Source organism: Sander vitreus, chromosome 2 (assembly GCF_031162955.1).
Source record: "Sander vitreus isolate 19-12246 chromosome 2, sanVit1, whole genome shotgun sequence".
In the NCBI taxonomy this organism is placed as follows: domain Eukaryota; kingdom Metazoa; phylum Chordata; class Actinopteri; order Perciformes; family Percidae; genus Sander; species Sander vitreus.
The window spans coordinates 22,937,502-22,955,001 of NC_135856.1; the positions used below are offsets into that span (position 1 = coordinate 22,937,502).

Genomic DNA, 17,500 nt, shown 5'->3' on the forward strand with positions numbered 1-17,500 from the left:
CTGTTAACAAGAAATCATTTGTTGTTTATTTGGATGGCTATTATAAAGTTGCAACTGGTGATTATAATACCTTGGAATGGTTAATAAATACGTTGCAAAGCGTCTATTAACATTATTTAGGACGATATTATCAATGCACTAATAATCAATAACAATCTCTTTTAAAGATAACCAAAAAATATTTAATGGGGCCAAAGTAATGTTACTTGATGCTTCATAAACCACTTATCAATCATTAACTAATTATTATAAGCATTATAATTGCCTAATTTGTATAGATGCTTTACAAAACAATTATTATTTTCTTTATATTAATAATAATAATAATTATTATTATTATTAACTATCTAACTGTATAAACTAATTATTGTATTTTACACTAAACTAATGATAAAATAACATAAATTATAATATTACTAATAATTAGTAAGCATTATAAATCACAATTTCATTGTTTTTTAACAGTAAAATAACCAACTAAAGTTGAATAAAGTATACATTTACCATTTATTAATGATGGCTATTATAAAGTGTTACCATTTTAAATGTTAGCTATGTAGCGTGTTAATATAAATTCCCATTAGTATTACAGCAGACAGCTGGGGACGCTGTGGAGCTAACCTAGCTTGAACTGCATTCAGCACAAGAAAAGAAGAAGCAGCAGCACCGTGCCAGGAAGCGTGTACCATAACAACGTGGTTTTATTGAAATTGCCGGTGTTTATATCTACAATACTGAAGCTGTTGTAAGTATCTATTCCTGTCATTTCATGCGCCGAAACCGAATTGGTATTTCAGCTAACACGTTCCTGCTGCCATAGTTAAAAAAAACACCTGAATACATTTCCAAAGCTAGCTAATTACTTGTAAACCTCCCTCTCTTTTTACTCCACAGTAGGCTACTATTAACGATGAAGCACACGGAGGTAAAGCAACAGCATCTCTCCCTCTATCTAGAAGTTTGTTCCGAAACTGAGGAGCCGCGTCTTCCGCTGCACACCTCCATCGCCCTGTTTCTCCTGTCCTACTGCGAGTGCTCGTCTTTCAAAGTTTTCCTTGTCTTCACCAAACCTGCCAGCTCTCAGTCACTAAAGAGTCAGCTAGCAGAGTGTTTGGATGTGTCTGACATGCAGTTGGAGGATCTGCCCCAGTTGGTGAAGGGCTGTCGCCTCCCTGCTGTTTTGGATGAGACTGGGAGGCTTTGCAGGGCAGGGCTGGCGGTGGTCCTGAGACATATCATCAACAAGACCCTGGAGGCTGACCCTTCTAGAAATGATGTGTTGGCACTGCTCGGATTCAAGAAGACATGTCTGAAGGCCTGTGCTGAGGTGAGTGGCAAGCTGGGACACACATGACCAAAGTACAAGTCCACGTAGCATCAGTCATAGTTGTTCTACCCTCAGGTCATTAGGATCCTAAATACCTTGACTGCCCCCCTCCTCCCCATCATACACATATTGTATATATGTATTATTATCACAGTTTCAATACATACATTTAAGGAACTGACTGATTACATTTCACTGAAATTGTATTTTTTATATGATTTCATGTAATAAATAAATAAATTAATTGATTGATAGCCCAACTTTAACTACTTGCAAGGTGCATGGAGAAGGCAACTTTAAAGTTTTTTTTGTGTGAGACCTATGGCTATAGACTCGTGACATTTATGAAAGTCGCAGGAGTTAGAATACAACCTAGTCCCTAGTTCAGGTCAGCTCAAAATGCAAAAAATGAAAATATAATTAGTTTGGTTTCCATGGAGTAGGTCAAGGAAATCTACACAACTGCTTATACAATTGGGTACCAAATTAAAATAAAGCATTACCACTGCTTGTTCAGTTGACTGTGAGTAAAGCCTTTCACATGGTCTAGCAATGTTTTCAGTCATTTTATTTTACTATAGGGACCACTCAAGATGACCAGGGTCGATGACATTTTTTTAAGTTACCGCATCTTAATTAGAGTTGGGTTACAGTGTCTAGTCCGCGACATTTCACTTCTGGGATTGCTAAGGTGCCGCCGCAAATTCCGCTGGATGTCCCTCACTTCGGCCAGATGTCCGTCACCTTCCGCTTTGTTTGTGTTGGCATTCTAAACTTCGGCTGATTTCTGAGGACTATGGTTAACTGCTCCTCAGATCTCTGCAGGGTAAATCCAGACAGCTAGCTAGACTATCTGTCCAATCTGAGTTTTCTGTTGCATGACTAAAACAACTTTTGAACATACACGTTCCACCCAAACAAGTTCCTTCTTGAGGCTATTTTGCAGAGGCGCCGTTGCTTCATACGGCATTTAGCGCTGCCCAAGACCATTGTGATTGGTTCAAAGAAATGCCAATAAACCAGAGCATGTTTTTCTCTCATCCCGAAATGCTGTGTGGACTAGCCAGACCCTCCTTTGCAGCGCTGTGGAGGAAGGTCTGTCAATGCGAGACTACAGTGTCAGCAGCATCATACTTGGACAGATGTCAATAAAACAACGCAGCAATAAGCAGTATAATAAGCAATAACCAATGTCTTTCCGTTTTGAGTGCTTTTAAGGAAAGTTCTGTATTGTCTGTAATCTTTTCTTTCCTTGCTCTCAGGTGAGCAAGTGGACCAGACTGTGTGAAATTGGCATCCCCTCTGCAGTTGAAGAACACCTCACAAATCCAACAAATCAATATCAGCATCTTCCTCTCCCCATCCTCGCCCTAGAGCGAAGGCTAGCGGAGCCTGTCAAAGTCCACAATGATGACAAGATACGGAGACAGAAACTCCAAGAGCAGAGACAGAATGAAAAGAATGAGTCCCCTGAAGGCCAAGGGAACCCAGATTCTGAGCCTGAACCTGGACAGTCACCTCAGGTACGTGACGGACTTGAGCTCAGGGCGGCTCTGGCCAAGCTGTCTGTGGATTCAGTTCCGACTTTGACCACCAGAGAGAACTCTGAGATCAGGAAAGTGAAGACCACAGACCTGCCTCCGCTGGAGCATGTGTTTGCCGAAGGACTGTACTTCACTCTGACAGATGTGGTGCTGCTGCCATGCATCTATCAGTACTTGGTAAGGGCCTTGGAGTGTATGATTTATGTTTGAGTGTTATCAGTGATGAACCCTTGTGGCTAAGGATCCTGCTCTAATTAATTACTGTGTTAAGTTGCATAATTCGGATCCACGCATACACGTCAAATTCTCGTTTAGTGTTCGTATCAATGCCTTCTACTTTGAATGCACTGACACACTGTGAACTTTACAACATTTACTCTAAGCAAAATACCGATTATTGTGTCGCGAGCAATCAAGTGTAGCTATGCAAGGCTTTGTGTCTCAAAATGAACAGTAGCACACATGACTTAAGTCTGATGTCCCCTCATTTAGATGGTGCATTCAGGTTACAGATCCCCCCCCCCCCCTCCCCTTTACAGGTATTTACTGGCTTTTTTTAATGTCTTTATTATGATGACCGGTCAAATTGCACATGACTTATGGTTTTGACACTGTGGTCAGGGTGAGCAGGCAGTACACCCAGCCCCTTTTAGATCCATCCAGGCAGAAACTTGACTTAAGAAGACTCGCTGCGTCAGACTTGGCACAGGTTGTGCTCTCAAAGGTGGTCTAGAGCCACCTGGCAAAGAGTGATAACAGTGTACTGAATGGGAGGGTTTCTATTGAAATGCAGCAGGTTGAAATGCATTTCAATGACTTTCCTTGGGAAAGTTTTTTTCTCTCTCTCTGCAACGGATCAAGAATTGGTGGGTTGTTTTGTTGACCTTGAAACGCTTAACTTAAAAATCTGCAAGACTTCAAAAGCTCATGAACATTTTCTGAATATTCATTACGTAGAATGGCTGTATATTTTATATTAAGTAAAGTCAGTTGTTAAAGTAAGGAAACCAGAGAGTACCACGGTTATTTTCTTCAATGGTATATCGTTATTGTCAGGAATGCTGCACTGTCAAGGCAGTAAAGTGGGTCTCAACCTCCATTTCACCCTTCAGCCGCCTCCAACTATTCCTTGACTGTGGGAATGAACTGAAGTTCTCACAATGAGGCTTTTAGTAGTCAGCTGTGCTCCAGTGGTTTCCAGTTTCACACTCAGCCTAGCGTGTCTCCTCTGAACGGCCATCACTGTCGACGACACATGTGGCCACGAAGGATCCTTTCCACTCCACCCACTTGTCGTACTGTAGATGCCCCTTTACCCTCTGTGTCTGCGTCCCCCTCTCTTTCTTCTGTTTTCCACACAGTCACACACAGTGACACTGTGCCTCTGGTCATGTCTCTGTTTGTGTCTTTACCCTCCCACCTGCTAACGCTGTTTTGATGTTTTCCCTGCCGGCCCCTTGTGTCTATCCGTCCACCAGTGTGATGAGTGAATCCTGGTGGAACCTGACGTCTCGCTCCACTGGAGATGACATGTCAGATGAGTCACTTAATCAATATCTCCTTTGTTTTTCTTCTTTTCTCTTTCATTCCTTTTTATTGTCTTTTATAGTGTTCCCTCCAAGCCCATGCTGCGAGCACTCTACATTCGCTCCCGTACCTGCTGTGTTGGTACAGCCGTGTTCAGGAAGTACCTGGGGTCCTTCGGGCAGCCGATGCCTGTGGCATGGCTCTTTCCATCCCCCAAGTTCCCACGTCCAGCCTCCCAGTGCCTTCAGCAGAGGATAACCCAGCTAGCCTATTGGAGCAAGAAGAAGGCAAGGAGATGACCACACAGCTTCCCTTTGTCGGTGGCCCGAGGCCCACAATGACTAAACTAAAAGTAAATAATTACATTTCCTTATTTCTCATCATGTTTTACCTCTCTGTGGTCTGCAAACATATTTGCTCTCACACTTGTGCAACTTTGAAAGGCTATCTCCCAGTATCCCTTCACAGCACAGATAGAGGGTTTAAAGGCTCCAACTGGTAAAGGGTCCAACTATTATCCCTGCAATTTCAGGCACCCATTTTCTGCTATTTGTGCCTTCAAGAGTGTAGCTCTTAATGGTAATGTTTTGGCTTCTGGCAGACTTTCTTAATTGTTTAATTTTTCGTCTTTCTCCCGGTGCTTAAATGTTGAATGCTTTCAGTCACCGAATTAACAATTTAAGTTGGCTGTTTTAGGATGCTTGTCTGTACACATGATTTTCTTCTCACATATCTTGTTTGTATGACAGTATTTGTTATCAGTCAAGACTAACAGATTATGTTTATATGAACAGTATTGCACTGCCCTCGTGCATTGTCTTATTAGCAGATCCTGTTGCCACTTCGGTAGTGCAGACAATGCGCATTCAGCTTATCCTCATTTCAGGTGCAATAAAAACAATGAATTCAGTCCAAAACAAAACAAAGTTTTATAGCCAGACTAAGTAGTTTATAGTAATGGCTGAAAATCTCAGTCTAAAGAGACAAGAGTGCCCACAATAGTAGCATAATGTGTCCACACTCTTAAAATGCAGTTCCCTCAGGAAGCTTTGGCAAAACACACACACACACGCGCGCACACACACACACACACACACACACACACAGATCTATATTATATTTATGTATTTTTGCATTCTTAGCTCTATAGCACACCAAATATTGACCCTGCTACATTTTTCTACTAGCTTTTCCAGAAGGAGATAAGCAGGCCCAGCTGTTTAAAAGGAGACTGTCTCCTCAGCCCTGACTAACCTCTCACTACTAAGCCTTCAGACTTTCTCTTGGCCTTGTTGCTCTGCTCTCTCAGCAGAGATATTTCTGCGATTTCCTGCTGGCTAAGTGTCTATAACAATGTGGATTTTGAGTGACGGGAAGAGAGGGCAGGGAGAATGCGGAATTCGGAGAGTTTGAATGAAGCTGAGTGAGCTGGGTGGTCAGGATGGGATCTGCCTTAAACATGCCATGCTGCCGGATGAAATTTAGTTAGCCACAGATGCGCACAAATGACAGTTTTCCTGCCAGGTAGAAATCAGATATTAAAACTGAGAGGAATGTATATACACACACACACACACAAACACAAACAATGGCCACCATTCTTTATTTTCCTGGAGAGATTACAAGGATGGCTGCGTGTCGCCACCATCATGTCTGCACTGCAGCTGTTGTGTTGTCTTGGCCAAGGGGGTGGTGTGTGTGTGTGTGTGTGTGTGTGTGTGTGTAGTGTGTGTGTGTGTGTGTGTGTGTGTGTGTGTGTGTGTGTGTGTGTGTGTGTGTGTGTGTGTGTGTGTGTGTGTGTGTGTGTGTGTGTGTGTGTGTGTGTGTGTGTGTGTGTGTGTGTATTCATATATGACTGTGCGTCCCAAGGCAAGTACATGGAGACAGAGAGATCTGCCGGTGACACACAATCTTTCACTGCTGCTAACCAGAGGCACCAGGCTCATCCCGCTACTCTATCCACAATATAAATGGCTCATATACTCTCCCTCTTTCTCACTTCAGTGAACACACACTGATGCATGCCAGTCATACTGCCTGTGCAATGAGCTGTAGAGGCGCAAACTGTGATTACAATGTAAACAAAATAGTAGCTAGCCCCACTATCAAAATTCAAGACCCAGGACTAAAACCTGACTGCTCTCACTGACAAAGTGTTTGACAGATCTTTAAATACAGTTGCTATGTAACATTAGACAACAATTCAATCTATGATAGCAGTAAAATATGTGGATGAGTTAACAGGATCAGTTGAATCCAAATTCAGGGAACTCTTGGATTTTCTGTTGGCAGAGTGGGGTTTACTGGAAAGCTGGTGTCCTAAAAACTGGGATTACTGAAAGTCTGTGTCTGTTCCTGTGGAAACTTGTGTGCTGAAACTAACCAGCTGTGTGACTGTATGGCAGGCTACTTACTCCGTTTAGTCCTAAATTGGGCATAATGGTTTGGCCATTGCTTGCCATTTAAGACTCATCTCTACCATCTTAAATGTAGTGTCCACCTTAATGCAACTTTAGAATATGACTGGTGCATTGTGAAAATGTGGCCTAAACAACGCAGATGTCAGATGTGTTACTGCTTGTCCTTGTGCCAAAATGCAGCGGTGGAATGTAACTAAGTACATTTTCGAAAGTACTGTACTCAAGTAGAAATTAGATCTTTTTTTTCATGCCCCTTTCAACTTCTACTCCACTACATTTTAGAGGGAAATATTGTACCTTTACTACATTACATTAATCTGAAAGCTTTAGTTACTTTACTAATTAAGATTTTTGCACAAAAAACATGTAGTTTTATAAAATACGATGTTTTATTATAAATAGAACTACCCAACAATGTATAGGCCTACAAGTACATCTAAAGCTGCAGACAGCAGCAGAAAAGGCAGTTGGACTGATCAGTGTCCACGAGTTGGTCAAAAAAGTGCCTCGGAACACACCAAAGCGACAAGACGTAATACTACTCCATAACAGCAGGCGGCACTAATCTGTATTGTCGCCCAAAAATGAAAACCGGCAGCTGATTGGACGAACGCGTCACGTGGGTCTGGTTTCTCCGGAAATTCACTGTCACGGTGGCTTGTTCAGAATATGATCTCATATTTTACTAAAATAGTTCACCGAAACGCGTTTCTGAAAACATTTTAAGCGAGAAATAGGCCATACAGTTGCTGAATCTGTCTTCATTTGAGATCGATAAAGGTCAGTGTAAAAGATTTCCGTCAGATTTTGAGAGGCTCTAGTCATGCTCATTCCGCTCCCCGTTTCCGGGTTAGCAATCTACCAATCAGATTGCTCATTTCAGTCCGAATGCTGGCAGTGGCCGCTCCGCCAATTCAACATGTCAAATCGGCCAAAATGAAGGCCGATGGCCCCTCGGACGGACAACGGCACGGAACACACCGTACAGACTCGAGTCACTGACCTCGCCAGACTGTCCAACGTCCGATTATCGGCTTGGTGTGTCAGTGCCTTTTAAATTATTAGCCAATTAAACACTTAGTTGATTGTTTCCAGTTTCTAAAATGTAAAGATTTTTGGACATTTTGGACCAAATGAAGAAAACAGAAAGTGCTTTACTACTCAAATTTCAGTGATTCTCCAGTATTTTTCTGAAGTGTATTGGATTTGCGAGAGTATGTACTGTAGTTGTGTTGTCTCTTTAAAGAGAGTAATAAGTACACTAGCAGTGGCCTTTCCTCAGGTATAGCTTCAGATGAGTGTGAGCAAGGCAACAAAGGGATTGTCCAAGAATGGTGCACTTTAAATCGCTTCATTACAGCCATTTGGACCACAGATCCTGAAGGCTGTAGAGGGGTTTCTATGGTAACGTGTGTATTTATTTGTGTGTGTTCCTCCCCTAGGAAAATGGCATCGAGGCAGTCTTCGCTCCTCATCCTTGCCCTATCTGGACCCTCCCATGGGACAGCTTACCAGAAGCTATCAACCCCACTGAAGGTAAAGTCAAATTTCTGCCTTGTGGCTCTCTTCTTTGCTTTCTCCATTTTCCTCTTGCCCTCCTACCCTCGCCCTCTTTTCTGTGCTCTTTTGGCTCATTTCTTTTTCCTTTTTGTTTTTCTGTTTTTTTGTTCTTGTTCCTAACCTCCTCCTCCTCATAATTTTTACCTCCTCCATCTCTGTATGTATCTCTGTATGCGTCTACATCGCATCTACAGTACTCCCTCATTCTTTCGCCTTATTACTTGGTGAAAGCCTCAACACTGCTGATGCTCTATATGAAGTAAGAGTGTGGAATGTGCATAAATATTTGCATAAAACCTTCCCAAACTACTATGGTCTGGTGATTTTTCAGTGGCACCTCGCTGCCCCCCCCCCCAAAAAAAAAGAAAAGAAAAATTAGCCACTGACACATTACAGACATTTCAGTTGAGCCTCAGCTGGATCTTTTTCCCCATGAGCCCCCTTAATGAATTTTAAAGTGCTTACACCTGAAGTGGTATAATCCCTACTGTATGTGAAAAAGTGTGAAATACTGTAGGTCTCTACCGAAACGTACTTGTTACAGCAGAAGCAGACAAAAACATGCACACACTGAAGGCACAAAAAGACTAATGTGCAACGTCCATATGCCTTAGTGGTTACTGATTGCAGTGAGAGCAGTATCTAATAGGCAATGGAAGGGTTGTTGATTGCTGCCCCAGGTGGCACTGGTGAAGCAGAGAGAGAAAGAAATCTCGATGTTTCTTTGTCTCCCTCTCTCTTGCATGCATTGTTTTTCTTCTCGTTAGTGTGATGTCTGTGTCGGTAGTGATGCTAAATGGTGTGAATGCATGTGTTGGAGCAGCAGTAATATATCAGTGTTATTGTTTGGAGGGGGTTCATAAAGACACACACACACACATTTTTTAATCGATTGAAAGCCCTAAATATATATATATATATATATATATATATATATATATATATTTTTTAGGGCTTTCAATCGATTAAAAAATGTAATCTAATTAATTACATACTCTGTGATTAATTATTTGAAATTAATCGCATACATAATTAACGGTGCCCGAACCGATACTTTTTAAGAAAGTAAGAAAAGAAAAAAAAAGGGTACTAAACAACAGTTGGTGACATCAAAGAACGGCTTGTTTATTGCTAAGGCCATATGGTCAAAATTAAATGTTTAATAATAACTTATTTCACTAGTAAATTGCTGTTGAATGACAAAAACAACCACTAGATGGTAAAGGACATTTACAATAACTTCAAATGAACCACGAGGCTGTAGTTTACCAGTTTCATTGAACGCACCGTCTGTGTTGTTTCTCCGACGGCAGCTGCAGATTGTTACATCCCGGTGTCAGTACCGATCCGTAACGCCTGTAAGATCCGTTCTGAAAACTCGTGTTTGAAAAATGTGTTTTACGACACTGCCTGATCAGTTCTGCGCTTGCGCGAACACCGGCAAACTTCACAGCTCTATGCACGCGTTGGCGTAAGGATGTTTGGACATTTCTGGTTACCAGAAGAAAACATTAGACAGTGACAGTAGACCGTTATGATGGCAGAGATGAAGTTTACAAGGTGTTTGCTGGAGTTGCCTGAAGTATCTGTTAATGATATACGGAGGGTTGTCCGGCCATCCAGTACAACACCATGTAGCTAATTAAATAAAGGCTTCAAATTTTACGTTTCATCATTTCTCTGCAGCTAACGCTAGCTAGCCTGAGCTAGAAGCCTTGCTTTGGTGTTTTAAGTCATGACTCTGTCCTGCTTCAGGTTAATCATGCTTTAAATAAAGTTTAAGCATGTGTATACCTCTCACTTCATGTGTGTGTACTTCAATGAAAGTATCAGGTAAAAACAGGGCTACAAATGAGATCTCTGTGAGAGACCAGCAAACTCCTAGCAAACTATCATGTAGCTCAAGCTGGACATTTCACCCCAAATTCCGGTCACTTTACTGTATTTGTATTTGTTTAGTATTTGGTTTAGAAGCCTTTATTGGTGATTTTTTTACAGTACAAAGTCCTGCTACATACGTACATATATAGCTAGCTATATATGCGCCGCTATGTCGCGTTAGCATGCAGCTATAATAGTTAGCTATGAGTATGCTAACGTTAGATTGTAGTGGAACGAAGCAGCACTTTCTAACGTCAAAAATCGCAGATAAATGCTTCTGAAACAAACACTACACAATCGGACATATTTCAGCAGGAATGTGACCCGGAATTGGGGAGAATTTAACAACATTGCCAGCTAAGATGACATGTTTACTGTCGTTAGCATGTAGCTGACTATAGTGGTATACAGCAGTGGTGGCTGGAAGAGCTGTCATCCCGTCTTCAAAAGGACACTTATGTACGTTTACACTTCATCGCATTAATAATAGACAGTCTATGGTTATTAGTCAAGACGAAGTATTAAAAGTAAAAACATTAACAAACAACACAACTAACGACGTCGCTACACAGTTTTGGATCAGTGATAAGTCTCGATTGTTTGTAGCTATGACTATTGTATAATAAAAAAGTTGTGATGTTTGGTCGTAAAGTGTTTCAATGCATGCGTGGTACAATCGCACAGGGACATCGTTAGTTTTCTACGACGAATTATGTGCATGCGCCAGAACGGATCGCATAAGCGGGACGGATCGGGTACTGACACCCGGTGTTGAATCCTCTACAGTAAAACACAGTCAAACTTTACACCGCTTTAGCGTTAGCTGTCAGCATTGTAACTGTGTTTAATCCAGCTACTAGCTAGCGATAGGCTAACGTTAGCTACTGTCGAGTATAGTGTTAACTAGCGTCATGTGCAGCGGTGAAGTTATTGTAAATGTCCTTTTCCCATCTGATGGTTCAACAGCAATTTACTACTGAAATTAGTTATTGTTATACATTATTATTAAATCATTTCATTTTGACCATATGGCCTTAGCAATAAACAAGCTGTTCTTTAATGCCATCAACTGTTGTTTAGTACCCTTTTTTTTTCTTTTCTTTTTTTTACTTTCTTAAAAAGTATCGGTTCAGGCACCGTTAATTATGTACGCGATTAATTTCGATTAATTAATCACAGAGTATGTAATTAATTAGATTAAATGTTTTAATCAATTGACAGCCCTAAAAATATATATATATATATATATATATATATATATATATATATATATATATATATATATATATATATATATATTAAAATTAGGGCTGTCAAATGATTACATTTTCTTAATCGCGATTAATCGAAGTTTCATTGAACGCACTGTCTGTGTTTTTCCGACAACAGCAGCTGCAGATTGTTACATCCCGGTGTCGGAATCCTAGCTGTCAGCATTGTAACCGTGTTTAATCCAGCTACTAGCTAGCGGTAGGCTAACGTTAACTGCTGTCGAGTATAAGGTATCATTAAGTTAAGTAAGCTTAAACTTTATTTTACTTTATTTTAAACGAGTCGCCAGGACTTAGGATGGTTGTACGGTTGTGATGTCATAACGATACTAGTCTTGCATTGCCAGACCCTCCACAGTGCAGCGGAGGAGGGTCTTGCTTGTCCACACAGCATTCTAGGAAAAAAGGATAGGAAAAAGATGTGCTCTGGTTTATTGGCATTTCTTTAAACCAATCGCAATCGGCTTGGACAGCGCTAAGCACCGGACAGAGCTGCAAAATAGCCTCTGGAAGGAACTTGTTTTGGTGGAACGTGTACGTTCAAAAGTTGTTTTAGTCGTGCAACAGAAAACTCAGATTGGACAGATGGTCTTGCTAGCTGTCTGGATTTACCCTGCAGAGATCTGAGGAGCACTTAACCATAGTCCTCATAAATCGATTAGAGTTTAAAATTCCAACACAAAGAAAGCAGAAGGAAACGAGTGAAATCCGGCGGATTTTCCAGCAACAACTGGTAATCCCGGAAGTGGAACGTCGTGGATATAGACTATAATGATACTATTAGGGCTGAAACGATTCCTCGAATAATTCGATTACAAAAAATCATCGATGCAAAATTCTTTGCCTCAAAGCTTCGTTAAATGTAATTAAGGTTGTACGGCTCACTATGTTTCCGCACAGAGGATAATTACTAGCGCACACAACAGGTTGACGCTTCTGTGGACACAAGATCGTTTATATACTGTTTATGCATGAGACTGACGGCCCAGATTCCAAATGAAGGAAGACGAAAATAGCGAGGCTCTAAGAGAAGAGACGGGCGAGAGAAAATGACAGAAAGTTTTCAGCATCATTTTAACGTGCAAACATGCTACTACATCATCTTTGTAGAAAACATCCAGTCTACTCATCCATTCCACGGAGCAAACCCGACACAAGGTAGCTAACGTCTGCTGCTCTCGTCCACCGCGCTGTTTTACACAACTAGCCTACAGCATGCTACTCTGCAAATAGTGATGTTTTACCAACAAGCTAAAACGAGAGCTGTCGGTTTGTAGTCTAACTGTTTATTAGTTTGCTACTAATCTTTGTAAACTTAGCTGCTGCCTGAGACAAACCGGCTCCTCCCCCCAGCATGGCCACTTAATATGCACGTGAATGACGTCATCATGCCGGTGATGTCTGCATTCTTTATTCTTTCTCCTCACTCAGTATTAGGCATCTGAAAATATGTTGTAAGCTTTGTACAGTCACATTTACCTGGGCTTAGTGAACAGCTCTTTTGCATATCCAGTGCAAAGAGCCAGAGGCAAGAAGGGGAAGGGGGTGAAAAATGTACTTGGAATTTGGCAATAAAAAATGTTTTTTTGTATATATACAAAAGACAGGTTTCCTTTTTTTAGTACACAGCAATAATAAATATTTACTATTGCTGTTTACTAAGTATTTCTTACTAAGTATTTCTTATTCGATTAATCGATGGAATAACCGGTAGAATAATCGATTACTAAAATAATCGATAGCTGCAGCCCTAGATACTATATATAGGTAGAAAATGACGCTACAGTGCTGTTACAGTCATTCCCTGCAATGCCAGTGCAGAGACACCGAGAGGGCAGATGCGGAAGACCCGGAAACACTGACCAATCAGAGCAGACTGGGTTATTTCCGGGAGGGGGCTAAAAGAGACGGAGTGTTTCAGACAGAGGCTGAATACAGGCATAACTTGAGTACTGGTCATAACTTGAGTAAAACCAGCAATTAAATATAATAGTCACTGTTTCATTTCAAGTACAAAGTGCTGAATTAGAGTCAACACAATGGAAAAACACTGTACTAGCTGTAATTTTTACAACCATTTGGAGCCTATTGACGTATTTCCACTGTACAACATAATCACTTGTTTTTTATCCCAAAAACCCCACTGACAACCTAACAGAAGTGCTCTTGATGATGTGGGCAGCGTATCTATTCTGAGAATAAGAGAGACTTCATTTTAGCTGCCCCACTTATGTTGCCACTTTGCATGATAAACTGCAATGTTGATGTCCTGCAGTATTAGGGTTGTAGGTAGGTAGCATCTTTGTTTCAGTGCTGTGCTATTAAAGAGGAGCAGAGACGAAAGGCAGACAATTTGTACTGAACGCCAGCGTGTGGGCTTTCCCCTCCATCCACTTCAGTATACACATATGGCTGCACACATGCCCACACGTACAGTCCTACAGGGAAAATATAATAAGTGTGCATACATATTTTCATACCTGCAAAACTAATATAACACACACAAGTTTTTGAAAGCTGTTCTATTTATATGTATTGGCTTACCATTTTCTTTCATGCAAGTGCATGTACAGTATTTGGATAGTTTTGTTTCGGCTCTGTACTCCAGAGCGTTGGCTGTTAAGTGAAACAGTGACCAGGAGGTAGTGCTGGCTTTTAGCTTTAATTTGAGTGTTTACAACCACATTCTATGAAACGTGTACAAATTGTACAGAATTGTACATGTACAAAGCCCTTTTTATTCATACCCCCGAAGAAAACCTACAAACGCCCTTAAAGCTAAAAGTCAACAGTCAGTTGTTTCATTTGAAATCCATTATGCTGGTATAGCGCCACAAGAAAGAATTATTTGCTGTCTTGAAAACGTTATGACTTCACTATATGGTCATATAGTTCATATCTACTTCTACAAAATCGATGTAAGATAATCACACATTCCTGCATCTCTAAAAACAAAAACAAAACGATGCCTTATTTTATATATTGCTTCAGTGTATTGACCCAATTAATTGGCATTCAGTTGTAACAAGTCCCACACACTGACACTCAGGTATGCACAATGTATAGAGGAACAAAGGGGCATCTGTGCATGGGCGCTGTTTAGCTTTTGGCCCTCCTTGTGTAGAGGGCTGCTTTGCTAATTGTGGTGAGGGCTGTCTGCAGACACGTAAACAGCTATGTGAATACAGGGGCCATTGTATAGAGCAGCCAACATCGTGTCTGCAGTGCTTCACTTAATAGAGGGAGGAGGGGAGGCAGCGAATAAAGCGGGTTAGTATGATGGAGTATGTGACTGGGAGATTGAGATAGGGGTGAGACAGCCTGAAGAGAGACAAGGGTTATCAGGAGAAAACAAGTCAGGGGAAGAGGGGTGAACGAGACAATCAGGCAAAAAAGGGGAGGGCTGGTGTGGAAACTGCATAGTTGTCATGCTTGAGACATGCTGCTGTTAGGTCCTCCAGGGTTGTTTTGGTACAGGGAGATGAGATGAGTTCCCATATCTTTTTCACAGGTTACAAAGGTATGACAGAAGTTGTACTGCTGGGGTGAAAACTCGCTTCTTTTGACTCTTGTCTCTCTGCTTCGACTACAGCAGAGATGTGATTGAGATTTCACAACTCCACACTTGACTAGTGTTATTTTTGCATTTTTTTCTTCAGTTTGTCGATGTTAGTTAGATGGCACCAACATTTGGCCTAATCACACCTGGCCTGGCAACCCATAGCCATAGTTGTTGTTTCTAGGTGTGTGGGATGATATATGATGTTGGGGGTCTGGGGGTGCTTAATTTTCTGCATTCTGGTGAATTTTTATGCACCTATTTCTAAATTTTTTCTGAATCAATTTATGCTTGAAATATCTTTTATTTATGTAAAGGGTGGGAAACATAGATGACAATTCAAAATATAAAAACTAGTGCTGTCAAACGATTAAAATATTTAATGTCATAGTTAACTCACAATCGCAATTTATCGCACATTTTTATCTATTCTAAATGTACCTAGATTTCTTTTTGTCCAATCATTTTTTCTCATTTTAATGCTAACGTCTGCTGCTCTCGTCCACCGCGCTGTTTTACACAACTAGCCTACAGCATGCTACTCTGCAAATAGTGATGTTTTACCAACAAGCTAAAACGAGAGCTGTCGGTTTGTAGTCTAACTGTTTATTAGTTTGCTACTAATCTTTGTAAACTTAGCTGCTGCCTGAGACAAACCGGCTCCTCCCCCCAGCATGGCCACTTAATATGCACGTGAATGACGTCATCATGCCGGTGATGTCTGCATTCTTTATTCTTTCTCCTCACTCAGTATTAGGCATCTGAAAATATGTTGTAAGCTTTGTACAGTCACATTTACCTGGGCTTAGTGAACAGCTCTTTTGCATATCCAGTGCAAAGAGCCAGAGGCAAGAAGGGGAAGGGGGTGAAAAATTTACTTGGAATTTGGCAATAAAAAATGGTTTTTTGTATATATACAAAAGACAGGTTTCCTTTTTTTAGTACACAGCAATAATAAATATTTACTATTGCTGTTTACTAAGTATTTCTTACTAAGTATTTCTTATTCGATTAATCGATGGAATAATCGGTAGAATAATCGATTACTAAAATAATCGATAGCTGCAGCCCTAGATACTATATATAGGTAGAAAATGACGCTACAGTGCTGTTACAGTCATTCCCTGCAATGCCAGTGCAGAGACACCGAGAGGGCAGATGCGGAAGACCCGGAAACACTGACCAATCAGAGCAGACTGGGTTATTTCCGGGAGGGGGCTAAAAGAGACGGAGTGTTTCAGACAGAGGCTGAATACAGGCATAACTTGAGTACTGGTCATAACTTGAGTAAAACCAGCAATTACCTAGATTTCTTTTTGTCCAATCATTTTTTCTTATTTTAATGCTCTTATCAACATTGAAAATTGGATCGGCTTGCTTTGTGCTTTTGTCGCCTCGCTTTGACGAGGGGGCGGAGAATTTGCATCAGCTGTGTGCTTGGCCATCAAGTGGTATTTCAGACTGGACGTGCTGCGATGATAGCTCAGTTCACAACGACAAAACACACAGATCACTTTGGTCTTGTCAATGGAACCGTTTGGCAACTTTTTAAAAGTAAACTTTCCATTCAGAATCTTATTGGCATCCATTTCGGCGTCTCGCGCTCGCCATCCACTCAAAACGTAACGTTAGCCTACTACTCTTTGGCCGGCTCGCAAGCCCAAACAAGTGTATGCGGCGTGCCTGTTGTTTTGTTTCCGGTCTAGCTAGATCCGGTGTGGTGTTGTAGTTTTTCTAACGTTACTATTTGTTGCAACAGCATGTGAAAAAAAAAAACTACAAAGTTTGCTATGCCAAAAAGAACGTTAATGTCGCGATAAAAAAAATTCCGCGGTTAAAATGGGTTTGCGTTAACGCCGTTAATAACGCGTTTAACTGACAGCACTAATAAAAACATAATGGAATATAATGAAGAAAGACTCTCAGGCATTCTGTTTTTTTTTCAAATATTTATTCTCCTGTAGATCAACTTTTCTCTCAGCAGTCAGCACACATGTAGGCATAATTTACTCCTCCCTCCTCTTTTGCGTCTTTTGTTGGGAAAGTAACCTCTTTAACTGTGCATCTGGCACTTATTTACCTCAATGATACATTGATTAATTTTAATTAATTTATAAAGCCCTGGACTGTCATAGCTCATATGTGTTTCAGCAAGATTTCTGGTCATGTTCAGAACTTTGTGCACATTCAAAATATAACTCATCCCATCTGTGTTCTCCTAGATTTGGAGGAGTCGTGATATTATAGTCTGCTGTACATTAGGCTTATGTGATTGCTCAGCTGATATGTTAGATCTCAGACCATCTGACAGACACAGAGCCTTGTTTGAGACTCTGGTCTCTGAATGAGACAAAGTTTAGGGAAGCGGCTGTACGCCATGCTGTGTTCTGCTTTACATCGGAGCTGGAAAA

The 17,500-nt window shown here is 40.9% G+C and overlaps 1 protein-coding gene across 2 annotated transcripts in view; it reads left to right on the forward strand.

Moving 5' to 3' along the window:
- The first annotated feature begins 630 nt into the window (after positions 1–630).
- gstcd (glutathione S-transferase, C-terminal domain containing) overlaps positions 631–17,500 on the forward strand; it is a 71,027-nt gene continuing 54,157 nt past the window's right edge. Inside the window, exons 1-5 of one of the 2 annotated variants that reach the window (XM_078261584.1) lie at positions 631–745; positions 895–1,327; positions 2,590–3,048; positions 4,481–4,750; positions 8,261–8,354. In XM_078261584.1, coding sequence (XP_078117710.1) covers positions 911–1,327; positions 2,590–3,048; positions 4,481–4,750; positions 8,261–8,354 — 1,240 coding nt within the window. In that variant the 5' untranslated portion in view covers positions 631–745; positions 895–910. The remainder of the gene's footprint in view (positions 746–894; positions 1,328–2,589; positions 3,049–4,480; positions 4,751–8,260; positions 8,355–17,500) is intronic. The other variant, XM_078261575.1, reaches the window with a different exon arrangement.